The sequence below is a fragment of the Telmatherina bonti genome (genome assembly GCF_933228915.1).
Source record: "Telmatherina bonti genome assembly, chromosome: 11".
Classification (NCBI taxonomy): Eukaryota; Metazoa; Chordata; class Actinopteri; order Atheriniformes; family Telmatherinidae; genus Telmatherina; species Telmatherina bonti.
In genome coordinates, this window is record NC_136629.1 from 25,672,307 (window position 1) to 25,692,741 (window position 20,435).

The 20,435-nt window shown below is 37.7% G+C and overlaps 1 protein-coding gene across 2 annotated transcripts in view; it reads left to right on the top strand.

Moving 5' to 3' along the window:
- LOC306762828 (A-type potassium channel modulatory protein KCNIP2) overlaps positions 1-20,435 on the top strand; it is a gene marked incomplete at both ends in the record, with an annotated part of 103,484 nt that overhangs the window by 40,925 nt on the left and 42,124 nt on the right. Inside the window, one exon of one of the 2 annotated variants that reach the window (XM_079249457.1) lies at positions 14,351-14,438. The exons of the other annotated variant lie outside the window; for it this stretch is intronic. Within the exon in view, the coding sequence (XP_079105583.1) occupies positions 14,351-14,438 (88 nt within the window). Of the gene's footprint in view, positions 1-14,350; positions 14,439-20,435 lie in introns of those variants that run through there. 2 annotated transcript variants of the gene reach the window in all.

Sequence of the window (20,435 nt, forward strand, 5' to 3'; positions counted from 1 at the left end):
CTGGACATGTTGCCAGTCCATCGCAGGGCCAAACTAAGTAAACCAAGAAATAGTTAGAAATAAATCAAAATTAATCAGGAGTCAATATTTTTAACCAAAATATGAGAAACCAGATCAAATAAATGGGATTTACATCCAGTAGACATGAACCATAGTTAACAACTAAACCATAAAAACTAGACCAGAATGGGCTTTGACTGTTTATGACTGGATGAAAATGATGCTCTGTGATGAGTTGCAAATCTGAGAACTGACCCACCAGAAAGTTGTAACCTAACAAAAATAGTTGTTTTCATTGGGGAAGAACATGCTTTAAAGAATTTAAGTAGAAGGCGAATGAGCTGCAAGTTTAAAATTGGAACTTTGTTTTTGGTTCAGCTGACTAGATCCTTTTAGACATGGTGATTGTACTTCCTGACAAGGGTTCCACATGGCTCTTTTGGAGTTAATTTATCTTAAGGCGGTCACCCTCACCACCCAGTTTAGATGGAGGTTCGGCATGCTCTTATACTTTTACAACCTTAGCACTGACATTTTCTGATGAATTATCCCCTCAAGTTCCTATGAACAAATATGAAAAACTCCCATTGAGTCCAGCGCCAGCTTATCAAAAGACAAATGACACTGCTGACTTTTGCATAGCTGATAGACCCATACACACTGACACAAACGCAAGCGGTCTGACACTGCTGTAGTGCTTCAGGGGTGTCTCTGTGGATTCCCAATCAGGTGGAATATATCTAAATCATGCTGAAGGTGACCCCTCGTCCTCTAGTGGTTGGCAGCAGAGAGACTGATTTATCCCTCTTCTATTAGGACTGATTATATCATTTAGATACAGATGGGTCGTTTAACCCAGCAGCTGTCCTCATCAGGCACACCAGACTGAACCCCTGGTTAATGGCTCTCAAAATCCTGAGTGGGGCAACGGCTGGCAATGGAGAGGAAATGCAGATTAGATGCACCGGCATGAGGATTTGCAAAGTGGTTGAAATGGCTAGTCTCTGACAACAAAAGCTTTCAGTCATGCTTCCTAAAACCACATTAACTTAACCATATAATGAGCCGTTTTAGTCCAACCAGGTAAACATCATTATTTCGGCTCTAATTTTCAACTGGACACAATTTCTGCTAATTTCAGAAGCCTCATCTATAATTATTGGGTAATGTCTGGTACTTTAGTGAGGAGAGTCAGGATTTCTAAATATCAAAATAGTTCATAGATTTTTGTCACGTTTTCTCTGCTTTAGTCAAAATCTTGTGCCAGACAGTTATCCTGATGAGTAGTTGTGTATCCAAAACACAAAATTTAGAAAGGGGGAGTAATCAGATATAAGTAAGATGTCTTTTTTATACATTATCATTTGTGTGTTTAGAGTCTTTGATTCAAGACATGAAAGATTTGGTGGCAGGGCCAGATGGTCTCCGACAGCTGCCTAAGTTTGGCCTCAGAAGGGCCCCTGACCAGTTAATGGTGGTTTGATTACTTTTCAGAAAAGAAAAACCAAAAAAAAAAGTCACAAGTTGTGAAACGAACAATTTTAACAACGACAATGATGCCATGACAACAGAGAATAAAACTCAACAGCTCAAAGTTTGGTATTTCTTATTAAACTTAAAGGCCGCATTAGAACATGGTGGTACGTTGTATTTAGGAGCCGCACCAAATCTGATCTAAAAAACCAAAATGGCTGCCACACACTTAAGGTCAAGAGCTGCTGTAATAAAATTTTTGTTACTAATTCAGTTTAGGATAGTAAATAACGACATGTATCAGTAAACCAGTTGTGAATAATGCAGTTATGCTTTATTATCAAATTACCTTGCTAATAAAATGCAGCCTGGTCAGTAAGGAGTTCCTACATTTTCTGACCTGAAACTGGAACTCACTAAACTCAGATGTAATCATTCAAAAAAGGTTTTATTGCATGTGTGAAAGTTGGGTGTATACCTGGACTTATTTATTAACGTGGTCCCTCCATACCCCTAACTTGGAATGTTAAATATTTCTATCCCAGTTAGCAAATGAATTCCCTTTAGATGTGTATAAACCATTTTTGTTTGTTATATTTTGCACTCTGGCTCATGAGAGCCAATTCCAGTATTTAAGCAGCCTTTACTATTGAATACTCCAGTCTTCCACTGACAACATAAAACAGCACAATGTTCACTTCGTCAGCTCTTGTTTTAACTTTGGCCAGTATCATACTGGGAATACAGATATAGAAGGCAATTCTGTAGTATAATCACTCAGCCAAACAAAGCTGCAATCAAAGGACAACTCTATTACCAAAATGTTAATAATGTGTAGCAACATAAATGTACAGAAAAGCATGAGAAAATGATCAAGCTCTGGCACTAACCCTTTCGTGCATAGTATCCACTACAGTGGAAACCTGTCTTTTCTAGTGTGTTTATGTGGATGGTATATTTTTCTTTTACTCACTGTAGAATTAACTATAAATATACTTAACTCTATTTATTGTATGATGACTCACTGATAAGAAATAAAAAGACAGGTCTGTAGAACTAATGTGTTGCATGGGAAAAAAACAAATGCTTTTTCTTCATCATTTATGCATGACAGGGACAACTTTGGCCACCAAGCAATTCATTATCGGTTCGAGATGACTAGCTATTAGCTACTGACTGTTATATTAATAGTGATGACAAAGCTAAAGAGACAAGAGCAACACTGGTGTTTGAGTCAGCATCTGATTCTAGTTTTAGGTCAGAGTGGGAAATTTTGGAACTGGGTTACACCAGAAATGTTCGACTTAAACAGTGTAAAGTCTTTTGTGTGTGCATGTTATTTGCATTTGTGTGTGTGTGAGGGAGACACCCTGAGTAAAACTGTGCATGTTCTTTACACAGTATGGACCTGATGATTGCAGTTTCTCTTGCTTTATCTCACCCATCCTTTTTCCTCTCCACATTTGCCATATTAGTCTATGCATGTGTGCACCCACGCTGTGTTTCTCCCTAGTGGCACCTCAACTCAGCAGCAAGCAGTTCACATGCTTCTTAATAAAAAAGGCTCCCTGCAGCCCGCATGAGACATGTATGAGCATTTTATACGGATAAAGCCCATGCACTGATTTTAGACTGGTGGAATTGTGGTCTGGGGGTGGGATAAGCGCTCTCTCCCGTTGCAAAGACAAGACAGACTCTGAAAATGGAAGTGTAGACTTTCTCTCCTCCTCCTACACAGCCGAGCTCAGAGGGGCTCCATCTCTCTGAGGCTCTCTGATCTTCGAGTCACAAAACACCTGCTGCCTGCCTTCAGACAAGCATGGAAAAATAGGGGGAAGAACAGCAGTCAAGCAGCCAAGAGGTTGGGTGTGACAGCAAGAGACAGATAGACACAGGCTTCAGAGGAAATACAGCGTCTGTGTTACAGGATAACATGTAAAACAAGAGGGCAACAAGATGTAGCAAAGGCGGAATGATAGCAGGAGCTGACGCCTGCATTGCTATGAGGATGCTGAGTGCCTTGAAGCAGGTGGAAGGAGCAGCATGTGATTTTTGTGGTTTCTTTTTTTTTTTTCCAGTGTTAGGCTTGACATTAAAATAAGTGAGAAAGCCACTTTATCTCTTCATGGGTTATTTTCAGACCTCATGCCCCTCCAGTCATTTCCTTTTCTTTATACCTATCTGATATTTCTTACTCTTGTGTCCCTCGGGTCGGCCCTCTCTCCATCACCTTCTGCCCATACAATTGTAACGTCATCCCTGGCTTTATCTGAGAGAATACCTGAGGAGGTCCCAGTGGGTTTAAAGGTTAGACCAGTACAACCCTGTACGTGCTTGTAGCTTCAATATGGAGTGGAAGAGAGTTGATTATTTATTGATTTGCTTATTTCTCCACTGTCGCACAGTAAAGTTTTTATTTCTCTAGTTCACATTCTACATCCTACGAGTCCCTGACTTTGGGATGTACTGCTATGATCTCTTAGCTTCTCCCACAATCATTGAACTGAACTGAGACAGATGGACAAATCATCCTAATGCCCAGAGCAAGGAGCAAAGCACATCATATGCTGAAATTGGCACAGAAAAATGTATCTTCTCATGCTTTGTCTTCTCGTGTCGTGTTAGTGGAATTGTGGCAGATATTTAGTCATTGAGGTACCATTAAATATACAGGTTGGCTTTATTAATTTGGATGATAATCTCATGACAACCAGTCTCACAGTCTTTTTTATATTTTATTAAATACATAATGCACTGATTGCTTTGTGTAATCCAAGCTTGCTAAACTTAAATGTGTCTAAAAATATTTTACCCAGTATGTTTTTAGGCTATAATTTGATAGACTCACAGAAAGTCTGGATTTACTGGTGTGTACCTGCCCTCTACTGGTCTAACCCATTTAGTACAGGAAAAAACTATTAAAAACCATTGTGTTTATTTTGGTGCCGAATTCCTTTCTGGCCCTTAGTTCTTCAGAATATGTATGTGAAAATCATAGAAACACAATTAATGGTCTTCCAGTCACAGGGAAGGTTTTTTGAGTTGTACCTTTAAAACCAAATAAGCATTGGCCTATATGAAACTGAAAGCTGTTTATAAAACAGTATATAAGCTGTAAATAAACTGTATATATAAACAGTATATGAAACTGTAATATAAACGGTATATAAACTGTATATAAACGAGTGATCACACGAGTGATGCATTGCTGTATCACTTGTGTCACACATTATATTGCTGGATTTAATTGAAAACAATGTGGTCAAGTTTTATATTTTCATTAGTATCACATTAGATTTATTTTTAATACTGTAATGTATTTGTGTTTTTGGCTCATATATTATGTGTCTTTTTCAACCATTTACTCTTTGCTGTTGCTCTGAAGGCTCTACTTGTACACCAGTCCGTTCGCTGTGAGACCCTACACAGAAAACTTTATCTTGAATCTAATATAAAATCTTTACCTGGTAGCAATCCCTTCTTGAGGTGCTCCTAGACACATATGCACATCTTCGCTCATGCACATAGAGGAATAATTAGCCCATATTTTCTTATCTTCGGAACAGCTTTAAATGAATATTCATTAATATTCAGAGACATAGTATTTGTTGCCCAGCTGGAAGAGCCATGCATCATTAGCTGCTTACAGTACTGCACATTCATTAATAGTCTGTGTTCTTCTCTGGTTTTCATTAAAGTGCGAAACTGAAGTGTATGTGTGTTTGAATTTTATAAGTTTGTGGTTTCAGTGAGACCATCTGTTTGGCCTGGGGGCCGATCACTGCTCCTGACTTTGTGGCTGTGTAGCTTTCTGCCTGCAGATGGCAGCAGCATCATGAAGCATGTGCTCTGCCAATGGGTTTCTGCACCACTTGACAGGTGTTGGGAAAAAAAACAACTTACTTTAAATCAGAGTGTTTAGGTGTATCGCTACTAAATAGTTTGTTCAAACTATATAATCAGCTTGCATTGCTTTTACATTTTACTCATTATTTCAGTTCCTGAAGCGTTCGGTGTTGTTGTCATCATTAGTTATTGACAGTCTGAACATAATGGACAAAAACTTATAATCAAGTCTTTTCTAAAAGGAATTTTGTTAGGAGCTTTTTTTTTTTTTTTTTTTTTTTTTTTTAAAAAAAAAAAAACCCACTGCATCTGTATCTGCATACAATAGTGAGATTATTATGGTTGAGACAGATTACAACCTGGATTACACCAAATGCCTCTCAGATCACGATTTGCCAGATATTTTGGGATATTGTCTGATTTTTTTTTCTCTCTGTATTTTTATAATAATGAATCATGCATAAAATAGTATATTTTTCAATGTCATGTATGATGAAAGAAAACAGGTGGGCCTTCGATTATAAATACGTCATCGCGTATTATCTTCCAACTTGTACCAAACCATTGTATTGCAGTATCCCAAATTTTATTCTCTGATTGACCTCTGAAAACATGTTGGTTTATTTACTTCTTGTGATGGACGTGTGTGACTCCATCACCAAGTACTGCTTTATAGTTGATGCAAAAGGTATGTGATGACAATGAGTAAGCACACTGATCAATTGTTTATTGAAAATGTTTAAAATCAAATGTTGATAGGTGTTTGTGGAGGGGGACTGGCCATCCTTCCTCTGTGAAGAGAGTTTTAATTAGCATTGCTTGATTAGAAAACTTCCTAAACATTTGTTTTATTTTCTTAACAACTAAGGTTACTACTTACCTTTTGTGGTCTTGGAGAAGCGCAGGAGCTAAAAGAGGGAAGTAGGCTCAACTACCTGCTTAAGAGCTGCAGGAATGGACCATATTAACAAGGAGGGGGATGGAGTTTAAAGATTAAATAGTTTTATGTATGTAACAAGGTTTGATAGTCACTGACTGATGGGTATATATAAAAAGAGATGTTTATATGTAAATATTTATGCTTTGTTGTGTTTAATGCTTTTAAATAGGTATTAGTATTTTGTGGTTGGTAATTGTAGCCCCACCTTCATGGGCTGATCCTCTTAAGGTTGACAGCAAGAGAGTATAAAAGCCTGCTGTATCTGTGTGGAATGTGATATTGGTTGGAAAGTACATAGAAATAAAGAGTCATACTCCTTGTTGGATTATAAAGCAGTCTCATGCCTCTTCATATTAATCATATGACCGACGGCTAACTGACACTTCTCCATGGTCCATATCTATTTATTCCTATACAAGGTTGCAGGGTAGCTGGAGCTTTTCAGCAGCAATTAGGTTAATATGCAGGGTTTGCCCTGAACAGGTTGTCAGACTACTGAATTTGTTTATTTATTTAAAAAGCAAACAGGAAAATAAAGCGGGAGACAAACTAATTCTACCACTTTTTCTGAGTCTTCAATCCTGTTTTTTCTTAGATTAGCTATTATCATTTTTATTCTTCATAACCACAAAACAAAACCGTTTCTGACCTCAAAAACTGACACAATGGAGCGTCCTTAGAGACATTTCACAGTTTGTGCACCTTCTTTAGAGAAGCATTTATGGTTGTCATTATGTGAACAATGCAGTTTTCTTTGGCTTCTGTCCACTTTACTCAGACCTGACTTATGTAATCTCAGATAAACTAACAACACATTAAAGATAACGTGTCATTAAAAGCATGTTGAGGTTTGGCGGAGGGGGAGAAGAGATACAATTTTGGATGACTTCTCCGCTTTTTAAAAAAAAAATTTTTTTTAACAAAAATGAATGCCACATTATCCGTTTTTTATTTTTGTGTGTGTGTGTGTGTTTTAAGGCCATGCATCTTCACATACAAGTGTTTCCACCTGTGCCTCTTTCTGGCTCCTCCCTTTCTCCACTCTCCCCTCCCTTTCTCTTCTTCTTCTCAACCAAAGTCACATGTTCTCAGTGAAAAGAGTCTTGAGTGGATTTCACCAGCTGGTGCCTTTGCCTGCCTCATAAATAGTATTAACAACAAATACATGCATGCTTGTGTGTGTGTGTGTGTGTGTGTGTGTGTGTGTGTGGAGACTAGAGTGTCAGAGTCACATCTGCCCTCCTAAATTCCTGTTTGTCTTTGTGTTCATGTGGAAGTCTACTCAGACTGCTGCCTCACTTCCATATCTGTGGAAAACCATGGTCTTCTAATTGACGACAGAATCTGTCTTTCATATCACTTTTCCTTTGCATTTGAATGCTACTGAACACAAAGCATGAAATTGTATTCAACAAGGAGAAATGTACTAAGACAAGGAAAGTCAGGTGCGGTTAGTTGAAAGATTTATCCTCCTGCTTGGAAAAATTTGCTCCAGCGTTTCCACCCAAATTGTGGTTTTTATCAGCCAAACAGCATGTAGATCCAGAACCAATGAACCCTTAATTCTACTTGTTAACTCTCTGTTTAACCTCTGTATGTATTTTCTGGTCAGGTAGTAGCCATCTAGACATTAAAAGTTAATTAATGAACAAATAAGCAAATTTCTTACCCATAATAACCTATAAGGAAAGCATCCGCAGTGGGGAATGTTGTTCTTTGTGAGGTTTTTTGGTAATAGTTGCTAATGTGCTGTTGCCCTGATTTAGCTCTGCTACAGCTTAAACATCTTGCTGTTAGTGACTCACATTTCTGGAAGGAAAGTCTTGAAAAACAATCTATGCACACTGGGTCTCAGTTTTGCAGAAAAGATTGTGAATATGCTCTTAAAACCTGTCACATGTCTGCAGAGTCTGCTTTATACGTAATGTTAGCGCTGTGCTTTAGGCTTGTATGTTGCTGTTTGTTTTCAACTTTAAAGGCCTTCATCTTGAGTATTTTCCAGAAGGTGAGGAACCATTAACCACTCATCAGCCAGCAGGATAAAGTTATATTATCAACATGTTGTATATAGCAGACAAACATAGATGAAGACTGATGAAGACTACAGCAGCACCAGAAGACTTATGACAACAGTGGCATCAAAACTGGTTTTAGCCAAGGGAACACCTTACTATCAGTCAACCACTAAAAATAAATAAGTGCAATTCTCTTATACTAACTAGACACTAAAAATGTCTGAATAGTTATATAATACAGCCACATTTGCTCATAGCGGACTGTTGGCAGAGTTTTCTGAAAATTATCCCATAGTAAAGTAGATATAAATTCTCAGTTTCATTCTTCCTGGTAACATTTCAGAAGTCATTCTCCATCTTCACACTTGAGTGTTTTTTGTTTTTTTGTGTTAACATGTTATATTGCCTTTTAAACATTTATTTTAAACATATAGTGGGAATCTGAAGGTACTACCATCTGTGATAATATTTTATACTATAATACTTTATTTATATATGTAGAAATTTAATTGTCTTCCAAACAAGATAATTGCTACAGACAGGAATATCAAAATCTGTTCACACAAACCATGTAATAAACAAATATAAAATTTTACCAGAAACAGCTGCAGGCCAACATGATTTTAATTTCTATTTTTTGAAAGATCATTCCGTTTTCACACTTGATTTACCATATTAACATTAGCACAGAGCAAATAGAGCAAAACAATAGAACCCCTCTCAATAAATTTTTGTCTTTAGTCATTGTGGTTTTAATATTTTTATTTAGGTTGTTTCATAATGTAACTACACATGAAAACATTTTTCTTTATCTTTGTTTTAGATATCTCACATCCTTTTAAACCATGGTTATACATCCGCTTTATAATATTGTAACCAACAACATTTTTATAATTGTAACTTTGCAATTAATAAACTTGATTGGCCTCTAAATCTGCTTCTCCTAATGATTATTATCGCTTGACATTAACAATTGAATGTGTTTTACATTAAGTCCCCTACATTTAAATGTAATAAGTCAGATGTAAAATGATCCAATGTGTATACTATAGCTATTGTGCTTTTTTTGTATTTCTACACAGATTATATACCAATGCGACTCAGTTTGCTTCCAGAATGGCTGCTGTTTTGCAGGTTTTCGGTGTTTACCTGCTGCAACATGCCTGACTCAAATTAAACAGCCTATGAAAAAAACCTGCAGGACTGAGTTGAACCAAATTGAGCCGCCATGTTATATATCATTAAAAGCAACTGCAAAAGAATTTTTATATTTGGCAATACATAAATAATCTATAGAGTATCAAAATATCCAGGAATATTTCTCATTATGTTTAAGAGACACTTTAAAAAGTAACTTAAGTTCACACTGCTTAGAATGTGTTACCTCTGTTAATAGTGTTCATCTAGAGGAGGGACCCTGGTTTGCCATCTAATGGTCACAGACTTGGCAACAGCATCAGCAGGTGGTGGTAATGCGCCAAAAACAAACCTTCAGCATCTTGAAGTTAGTATGTGTTTGGTCCACACACAGTCCATTTTGATTAGTACCAGTGGGCTGAATATGACAACAGTTATGCCAACAAATGAAAAGAAGAGAAGACAAGAGTAGCTTCATGATCTGCCTCACAATTATATCTAAGAATATCAACATTTATTCTTCCATTTTATCCTGTGAAATTTCAGTATTAAGTGTTTTTTGTTGTTTTTCTTCTTTCTAAAAACTGCTTTATGCCTTTCAGTTACCAGTGCTATGCAGCATAACCACTTCATTTAAAACCCCAGAAATAGAATTCATGATTTATCTCCTCTTTCTGCCTTTTTTTTCCTAATAAGATAAAGCTGTTTTCCTGAAACACTTATATTTCACCACTAGATCACAAGTCTTGTGCTCAAATGTGAGTATTAGTGTGTGTGCATGGCAGGAGTGAGTGTGTTCTGATCACCTACCACTGCATATCTGCCATACTTTATGCCACACTGATCCATCAATGTGTTGCTTTAGTTCCACAGGTTTTATTACTCCGTATGTGTATGGATTTATGTGAGAAAATGTCTGTGTGCTTTCTTCTTGAGGGATCATCAGTTTCAATTATTTATAGGTTGAAGAGACAAGCAGTCTGCATGAATGCACGACTATTTTGTGCAGTATTGAAGAATTTATCATAATTTTCCTATCTAGTTATAGCAGGAACAAAGCTGAGTATTTGTGTAATGCACAAAATCTTGCAGGACATTCTGGAAGCTGGTATATATTATCAACAGTGTAAATATTAATGCGATTCCACTATATTATGAGAATTTTTAGCAGTTTTACATCTAAGCTTGCAGGAATTAGTCTGATTTTAGATCTCTTCATTACTTGCAAATGTTTTTTAGTTTATCTGTTTTGGTTGAGCAATGCAGTGTGAATTATTTAATATTTCATAACATGTTGTCAGATTCAGGCATACACCCTCAAGATGATGGAAACAGGGAGTACTGGGAGAAGACAAGCCCGGCTGAGTGCTGTCTTCAGTACTTGCGCACACAACATAACTGTACCTGTAGTAATGTGCAACAGTGAGTTTCACTGGGGGGACTGTTTACTAAATTCACCACTGTGTGGCAATGAGGGACTGTAAAGTGGATTAGTAACACTTTTTATCTGCAGTCTGATCTGACCCTAACCCTAAATACCAAAACTGGTCCATAAAAATAACTCTAATCAGAAGACACATGTGTATAAAACATAAGATGAAGATAAATGCAATACATTTTAAATTGAAAAAAAAAAAAAAAACTAAAGTAAAATGAGCAGAAAGCCAAAATGGTAACTGAAACCAAACAAAAGGAAACAGAAGTTGAAGAAATACAAAACTATTGATGTGTTGTCATGAGAAAAATATCATATTAATGTAATCTCCAGCTCAGGCCAAGTATAAATTTACTTTCCATAAAAAAATACGCAGGCTGTGCAAAAATGTGTTGTTTTTATCTGGACTAGAGGCTGTGTGCTGCCTGGTCAGCTGTGCTTCATATTATTTATAGCATGATCCAGATGGTGACACAGTGGTTATAACACACTGTCTGCTAATTTTGTTGAACCACTTTAACCACTCAGTGTTATTTAAAACATGATATAGACTTTTTATTTTGAAATCCAGAAAAGTCCTTGCTTCACTTCTTCCTTTTCACATTTCCAACAAGTCCCGGAAATGTCATGAAAATCCGTCCATAACCTTTTGAGTTATGTTGCAGACAGACAGACAGACAGACAGACAGACAGATAAATGCCGACAAAAACATAACCTACTTGGCGGAGGTAATTAAGCTAAAATCCAAGAAATAAAAATTAGCATTAGAAAAAAACCTTTTGTTTTATTGAAAGTCAGCAAATAGAGAAATTTTAATGCGAAATTTAAAGCAGCGAGAGTTTCAGCAGACCTGCAGTTTTTTCCACATATGAGGAGCATAAAAAAAGTGCTGCCGCTCCATGTTTAGTTGTGACTCTGGGAACAGAAAGTAATTTTGACCCAGATGACCAATCTGGCCAGTTCATAACAAACCAGTAGATCCTGAATGTATATTAACCCTAACATATCCAGTACTTTCATAAACTAACAGAAGTTGTGTCCTTACCAGACATGAAACTGGAGGACTGGAGTTAAAACTTCCACTCTTCTGGTCTTAGTGAGGACTCAAGCAGCAGCTTTCTGGATTAACTGCAGTTGATAGACTCTGCAGGGAGACCTGTAAGGACAGTGCTTGAAGGCTTGGTCCATGTGAATAAACTATTCACAAGTTCATGCATGTTTGACTGCGAGCGGCTCTTGGATCATCAAACTTCTCCAACACCTTTCTGTCTGCTGCTGTGTCCTTTAATGTAAACAGCTGTTACTAAAAGGAATTTTAAAAAACTTATTATGAACGATTAATAAACATTTGATGATTAATATAAACACTTGATGGCCGATCATCAAACTTGTTTTCAATATTTCATCATGTTATCATTTTTCAAAATAAATCTCAGTAGATATGGATGTGTAATGAAACAATATATCTATCAATAGAAGATGCTGAATTACTTTTTTTTTTTTAAACTCTCATAGAACGCACAGAATGCACAATGATCTTGAAGTTAAGCCTAAGTTGGTTTTACTAAACACTCAAACATTGTTGAATTTGCTGTTGTTTCCATCAAGATGAACAAGTTATGTAATGGAGTAGCAGTTTAATGACTTTAGCTGCTTTAAAGTAATTTAATTATATTTAACCTCCTTTTGTGTTTAAAGTTCATGTGGTGATCTTTTGCACTTTACCTAACCTTCGAAGCGTCCCCTTTCCAAAACGTCCTATTGGCTGCTCTATTATTAATGTAATTAGAGCTAAGCGGCAATGTCAGCTGGCTGGATGCATCAGGACGTACAAGATGGGACATATGGCTGTGAACACTTTGCATTTCAGATACAGCACTTATACAACTTCAATAATAAATAAGAAGTTTATGTCTTTTTTTAGAACAGGTAGTTAAAGTAAAGCTTTTTCCATCTGCTCTTGTTTTTCTTTTTTCTTTTAAGTTTTTTTATTTTAAAATCCCTTCTCTCAGATAAAACTATAAAGTCATTCTGTGTTACCTGATTACATCATGGCTTTTCATTTGGTCGGATAGTGTTTGTCTGCTTGATTCCTCGCAGTCACACCTGAGGTTCTTCCACAGCTACGGTACTGTAGAGACTGTGAAGGACATAAAGAGAAGTTAAAGGACGCGTTTGCTTTATGTTTAACTGATTTTTTCTGTGACCCGAAAAGCAGACAGGTGTGTACATGTCTTTATGTGTGTGTGTGTGTGTGTGTGTTTGGCGCTCTGACTACCAGAAAAATCCATGGGGTCTGGGGTTGCTGGGGTAACGGTAATCACTTTTAATTCAACATCAGGGAGAAAGAGAGTAGATAAAGGTGGAGTGGCAGCAGTTGAGATGGGAGTTGTAGAGGGGACAACAATAAAAATGTGACAGCAGGGAAAACAAGGTAAGTGTGTTTCCCTGTCTGGTGACTCTGAAAGCGTTCAGAGACTGGAGGCAGAGTGATAAGACAGAGAGGCTTTACATAAACACCCTTCCTTCTCAATCCCATAGGATTTAAAAGCTCTTCTTCTCTCTGCCGTTTTTCCCGCACATAATAATCCGTTCGTCTACGGCTGGTAAAGGCTGTTTTTTTTTTTGGTTTTTTTTTTGGTTTTTTGTCAGTTTCTTCCATCTTTTATCAAGCTGTTGTTTTTTTCATTCTGTTTTGAAATTTTACCACACTGGTGAAAGACTGAACTATATTAATTATACATTCCCCTTTTCGCTCCATCTCCACATCTCTACCTGTCTCTTCAAGTAAAGTCACTTTCCTCTTTTGCTTCTTCTTTCAGAAGACTTTTCATGAATACTGTTAATGAGCGGGGACGGGAGGGATGGTGCGTGTGATGCTAATTAATGGGTTTGCTTTGTTTCCTCTGTCACTTTACTCAGCCTCCTGCCGGCTCAAGCACACAAACACACTTTCAGGCTGTCTTCTTTTTTATGAGCCACGACTGGAGGGAAAAAACAGAAACGATGGATACCAACAAGATGTGTGCAGCATGCAGCTCCAGAAAAACCGCCACCTGCCACTCAAGCCGGCCTCCTCGTAGTATTTGCCTCTTACACACATACACACTCACATGTGCGCCGGTCCGTAATTTTCCGCCACACTCTGTTGCCAGCCAATGGGATGCCGGAACAGCGCTTCTCAGAACGTGAGGGGGAGGAGACCGAGTCCCCCTGGCTGACTGACAGCCAGCGCCCTACAGGTGGAAAGACGCGCGGAGAGACGGAAAGAGGGGAGAAGACAACAGAGAGAAGGGGAGAGTGAGGGAGAGGAGAAGAGAGGCAGCTGCAGTCAGACTTTCATCCATACACACACACACACACACACACACTCACATTTACACACACACACTACTGGCGCACCGTTTCTCCCCCTCCTACCTTTAGAGCTCGCTTCCCTGGGTAGATTAGCCGACTAACACCACCATCACTACCATCACCTCCACCTCCACAGCTGCACCAAGATGAGCCAGTGCAGGAAAAGGTGCAAGCGGCAGCTCACCAAGGTGGCTCGCTATTTCTACCGCTTCCTCATGGGAACACTTACCCAAGGTAGGCACCCAGAACTTCCTCTTCCCTACCCTGAGCTTTGCTGGTGGGGTCTGATTCTTGAAGTGATCGCTAAACTCAAGCGGGATGGTTGCAACTAAAGTTAACAAAGGTGTTCAGATCTGGTTTGTGATCTGCACATCTCAGATCTCATGTGTGTGTTGCTCAGTTTTTTCAACCTGAGTGACGGCAGACAAGGTGCTCTTCTCGTTTCCGCAGATCAAAATCATGTGGATTCTTTCATGAAGTGTGACTCGCAGTGTGTGTGTCCTTGTGTATATACAGTCCATCCAAGAGCCTTGTTTTATCTCCAAGTAGTGAGACTGTAGAAAGCTTTGCCATCAAACAGCCTAAAGATGTCATTCATCACAGTCTACAGGACATGTCTACAGAATGTCTTCTTGTGAGCAAACAGTAGATTTATTTTTCGCTCGGATCGCCTCATATGCATAATAATAGAATAAATGCTCAGAATGCAGAGGATAAATCAGAAAGCTGTTGAGGTTGAATTTCCTTCTCTCGATTTGCCTTTCCACACACCATGTCTCTCCTTCACAGCTCCGTCCTTCTCTCTCCTCCTGTCCTCTCTCTGGAAGCATGTGGCATTCCACCTCCATTGAGAAACTCAGTGGGAGAAAGTCACATGCTGCCTTTTATCCAGCCTTTCATCCAGCTTCTCGGTATGACTTTACTTCACCCATGCCCATCCTCCTCTCCTCACTGCTTCTCTCTCTGCTGCTAAACAAAACTTTATTATGCTAATGTGTGCACAGATGTTAGATTAGTTCAGAACTTGAAATACATTAGATTTTCTTTTGATACTACTGTCTACTGTCAGCCTGCTGCCGAGCTTTACACCGATTTCCCTTCATCTTTCTTTAGAGTTATATTAAGCAGCAGCACACATTGCCTCAGGGACGACACAACAGTGTATTGTGGTTCTATTAAACTCCAGCAGCTGATCCTGAGGGTGGAGGTAAAACTGTGTTTGCATGACCTTGCCAAAAGAGCAGAGTGTGAATGTTAATTTGACAATTGTGCCGCTCGTCTCCACCCTGGCTTTTTTCCGTGTTATCTCTTCAGACTCTGACATCTGCAGAGCCTCAAGTCCGTGCTCTGCAAGCAGCAGTTTGGCATGTTTAAAGTGGAGCTTTCTCACTTATACACACATTTCGTGTGTGTATGTCTTGATCAAAAATGGCAACAATGACATGTTTTACAAAAGAAATAAAAATAACAGCATTTGCCACAGTAACAATCCTGTGTGGTTATACTGCAAAAACTCAGCCTTAAAAAACAAGAAAAGAAAAAAACAAAAATTAGGTAAATGTTGCTTAAAATAAGATAAATTATCTGCCAACAGAACAAGACACTTTGGCTTGTCAAGACTTCCCAAAACAAGTAAAAATACTCTTAAAACAAGAGGAATTCCTGGCATAAAAACTAAGAATTATCTTACCTTTAAAGGTGGAGTATGTAAGATTTTCAATATTTTAAAAATAAATCAATAAAATAATTACAATCATAATTAGATAGTTTTTTGAACATGTAGGTTCCAGTCTGTCCATATTTGTTGTGTGATTAAATTACAAGTTTAAATAATGACAAATGACAAAAAGCACTTTTTTTTTTTACTGGTAGGTAAACATTTAAAAAGGGTCTTTGTCATTAATTAAACTTGTAATTTAATAACACATCAAATATGGACAGATTGGAACCTACATGTCTAAAAAAATCTATCTAATTATGATTGTAGTTATTTTTTTTAGTTAATTTATTTTGAAAATATTGAAAATCTTACATACTCCACCTTTAACAAAATGAGCATATGTGTACTCAATTTAAGATTTTTAATCTTACTTAGATTTCAGTTTTTGCAGTGTATAAGAACAAGTCTTTATATTATTATCAGGCAAATGAATCACTAAATAATAAAGAAACTGAGCTTTTCTTATTTGCATGTTACTTTTGTTTGAAGAATCCTTATATAATAGTTTAATATGCTTAGTTTTAAAAACAGAAATGAAACTTTCTCATTTTCTATCCCTGCAAAATCTTCTGCCACTTCTTGTTTCCAACGTCTGTGTCTATTGAAGCCCTCACTTTCCCAAAGCCCTGCTCATGATGGTCATATGGATGGTGAAAAATGGCAGATTGTGATTCAGTTGCTGATTCTGGAAAAAAAAAAAAACTCTTCCAAACTTCGTATTATTAAATATTTTCATTGTGATGTGATGCAAAAGAGTAAAAGTCTCATCTGATGTATGCGAGGCAGCTTAATAGCAGTCAGGATGTTATCATAGATCTGTCAACTAGACTAACATACCCGGAAAATATGGTAAAAGTTGAAGTTTTAGTTTCTGACCAAGCTAAATTAGTGACTGAAATATGCTGAATCAAATAAAGTGCGGCCTGAAATGGCTTCATCTTAATTCATTCAGGAATTTTGTGGTGATACCAGCTCCAAACTAGTGGACACTATTTTATTTTTCTGATATGAGTACTTCTGTAACGTGAAGCTGCAAACGCAAGAACAATCTGAAGTGGGCACAAAAAAGTTTTTGAAAAATTCAGGAAACATTCTCAAATTGTACCATTTTAATTCATATTTTCTGATTTAGCATGCACATTACAAAAATAAATTATTTCAATGATGAGCAAATATACTAACTTAATAAATTATCTAAAAAAAAAAACCCTAGTTAATTTTCTCTGTGTTAATTTCCAAATGCAAGCCCATTAAAAAGTATGACAATGTGGAAATAATTGTAGTAATGAAGCCTGACATCTGTTGTTTGTCTTGCTCACGCATACATACAGGCAGACACACACAAATACATAAACACACACTCTTATTTATCGTATGCATTAGGAAATCATTGAATTGGACATATTGCCTGCAAAAGAAATTACTTGCAATTTAAACTACTAACTAACTACCAAAGTCTCCAAGTACATTTGCTCACATCTATGCAGTATTTATTTAAAAAAAAAACAAAAAAACAAAAAACACTGTGTGTGTAAGCACATACGCATCCTTAAGTTTACCCAGAATGGAGTTACCATGACTACTGGCTCCTGCTTGTCTGTTCCAATGGGAGATGAAGAGAGAAAGAGAGAGACGTCTGCTTCGGTGCAGCAAGAGCCAGGGAGGGCTGAACTGTATAATGGCTGTGCTACATAGGGATTTCATCAAGGCCATTCAGAGTTTGGTATTTGAGTATTGTGGCATTTTTGGCTGATCCAAGGTGCTGAGGGACATGCCATTTAGGTCAGGCGTGAAGAGACAGAATTCACTCGGGCGTCAAATAGTGTATGAACCTAATCTTGATTTAACTTATGCCAAAAAAGGACACGTTGTGACATTATAAGCCCTCCTGGGTAATAGTTTGGATTCTATTCACTGGTTAGTCTGCGAAAAGTGTTAAAAAACGCTCACATTTTTTGTCTGTTTTTTCTGTTTTCATTTTTCTCCTACTGTGTGTCTTTAATTAGACCTGACAACCTTTTGTCTGCCACACCACTGACCTGGGGTCAGGAGTTAGATTGTGTTCAGTTAGTAGGGCTGGGCGATATGACCAAAATCTCATATCCCGATACAGCTCATTTTATATCCCCATAACGATATACATAACGACATAAAATTTTTTTGTGTAATTTTGTGTCGGTCATTAGTTGTGTGTCAGATGTGCTTGGCAACAGCAGCAGTGATCTTCCACCTCCAGGAACGATGGCCGTGTGATGTTTTACGGATAAATACCTGTTGCAGCATTTGCATCTAAAGTTTATTATGAGTCCTTTCACCACCACTTGATGCTGCTTTTGCGGCTTTTGCTCGTTGACCTTATTTTTTATTCTGTATTCTTTATCCTGATTCTTGTACAGGTGATAAAATGAGTTAGTTCCTTGTCGGGACTGTGAGCTAGTCTGTTGTCATTCCACATTCTTTTTAGATCCAAACCGCATCCATGCGACAGAAATTTCCCCTCTTTTATGAACAGGCTCATCAGTTTTAGTTAGCTGGTCATCTTTTGGTGAATTATACCTTGCTCTGAAACGCATCCGCTACCATCTTTCTCCATGTTTGTTTTCATATTGCAGCTTGCATGGCGTAAAGCGCATCTTGATGTAAAATACTGTACAGCACCTTATTGTGACATAAATGATAGAGCCTCATTTGAAACTATAGATATTTTCTATCCTCCAAAGGATATATACTGTCATGTTGCCCACCCTGTTAGTGTTTTGTGCTTTTGCATTGTGAATGACATTCAAATGTAATCACCTGCTCTTTTTTTTCCACCCTATTTTGCCCAGCTTAGTTCATTAGTCTCTGGAAGAGACCTTACCAGCATGTGTATGCATTCATGTTTTTCTGTTTCTACCATGGCATACTGTTTGTGTCACTTTTCCTAACAGTGAGACAACATCCTAAGTGCAATTAACCTTTTTAACTTATTTGGCGACCAACATGTAAGTGCAAGTATTAACTAGCTGTGTGCAGTTTCCTTGTCCTTTGCATATTTTAGACTGTTGTGGCTTTAAGTAAGCAGGATCTCTATAAGCCATCCTGATGAGTCTTTTAACGCTGTGTTAATCTAATGTAAACACTCCAACATAACGTAGACGGTATTGTCCCCATCATGGTGTCATAGCTCTGCTTTGTTGGCGCAGTGTCTTGTTCAACATTTAGATAGGAAAGAAGTAGTAATTGTAGCTTGTTCAAATTCAGATTTTAAATGTTATTTCTAAAGCACTTTTCATGCAAAAGGCAACACAAAGTGCTTTACACTATGAATACAGTTTATAACTATAAAAAGCCTTCGACAACCGTTTAAAGCTGTATCATAATAAGGTTGATGTTAAGATGTTGGGTTTTTGTTGGTTTTGAAAGAGGAATATAAACTAATCAGACTTATTAACTATGTTCCAATTACCATTCTCTTTTTAACAGTGTGCATTGTGCAGTGAATACATTCTGGAATGTAGAGGGATGTCTAAGATGACATTACATTTTCAGGCTCTACATATACTCTACTGTACCACCATGGTGCTGCTTCTATCAGCCAACAGTCCAGACCTTTAGTCAGTGCAACATTGTGCTGGTTTAGTTTGGAAGTTTACAGTTAAAGGCAACCGTGCAAATAAAGAAACCACCATCTTTTACAGCGACACAGAAAACAGACGCAGCAAAGACGATTTTCTGAAACTTACAGCTGTGATGTCCTCACAAGGGTACATTATCACTACTTAATATTTTGATTTTTTTTTTTTTTTAATTTTTCTATTTTTTTTATTATGTAAAGAAACAAGTATTGTTCTTTTTAAAGGGGTGCTATTATGGTATTTGGAGTTTTCTGAGCTTTCTACAGTGTTACAGTGTTAAATCCTCATCAGACATGTGAACGGCACCGTTTTTTATCACCTAAATGCATCTTTGAGTTTGAGTTTGAGTTCCAGCACTCTTTCCGTTCGGTTTCCATGGCAACAAAAAACGCGTCGTTTTAGAGAGTTTTTTCTACTTGGAAATCCTTGTGACGTCCCGGGGGATAAGGTTCGGTGATTGGTTACCTTCTACTGGTTAACAAGGGCATGTACAAAAACATCAGGCGGGTGGAAAACGTCTGATAAAGTTATTTCCAATGATGGCTGGTGAGTTTACCAAAGAGAGACATCCTGCTGCATTCGTTGCTGTGGGTTGCTGTTTTCCACTTCGTTTTCAGGGTCTGATTCAGGTTCCAACATGTAGGGCTGTATGCTATGTGTTGACATTGGATTTTGTTTTTTTTATTGAGTTCATATTAGCCTAATCCTTCTGTTTATGAGACGTTACAATGACGGTGAAAGCAGGTGCGGTGCGCGCTCCCGATGTAGTGCAGTGGCGGGAGGCGGGGCTTAATGCGGAAGAGTCTCAATCCACACGTTTTGCCCACAGGCTGATCTGACAGCCTACGGAGAGGGTCGGTCTGAAGTAAATAAAGCGATTTGTGACAATAACTC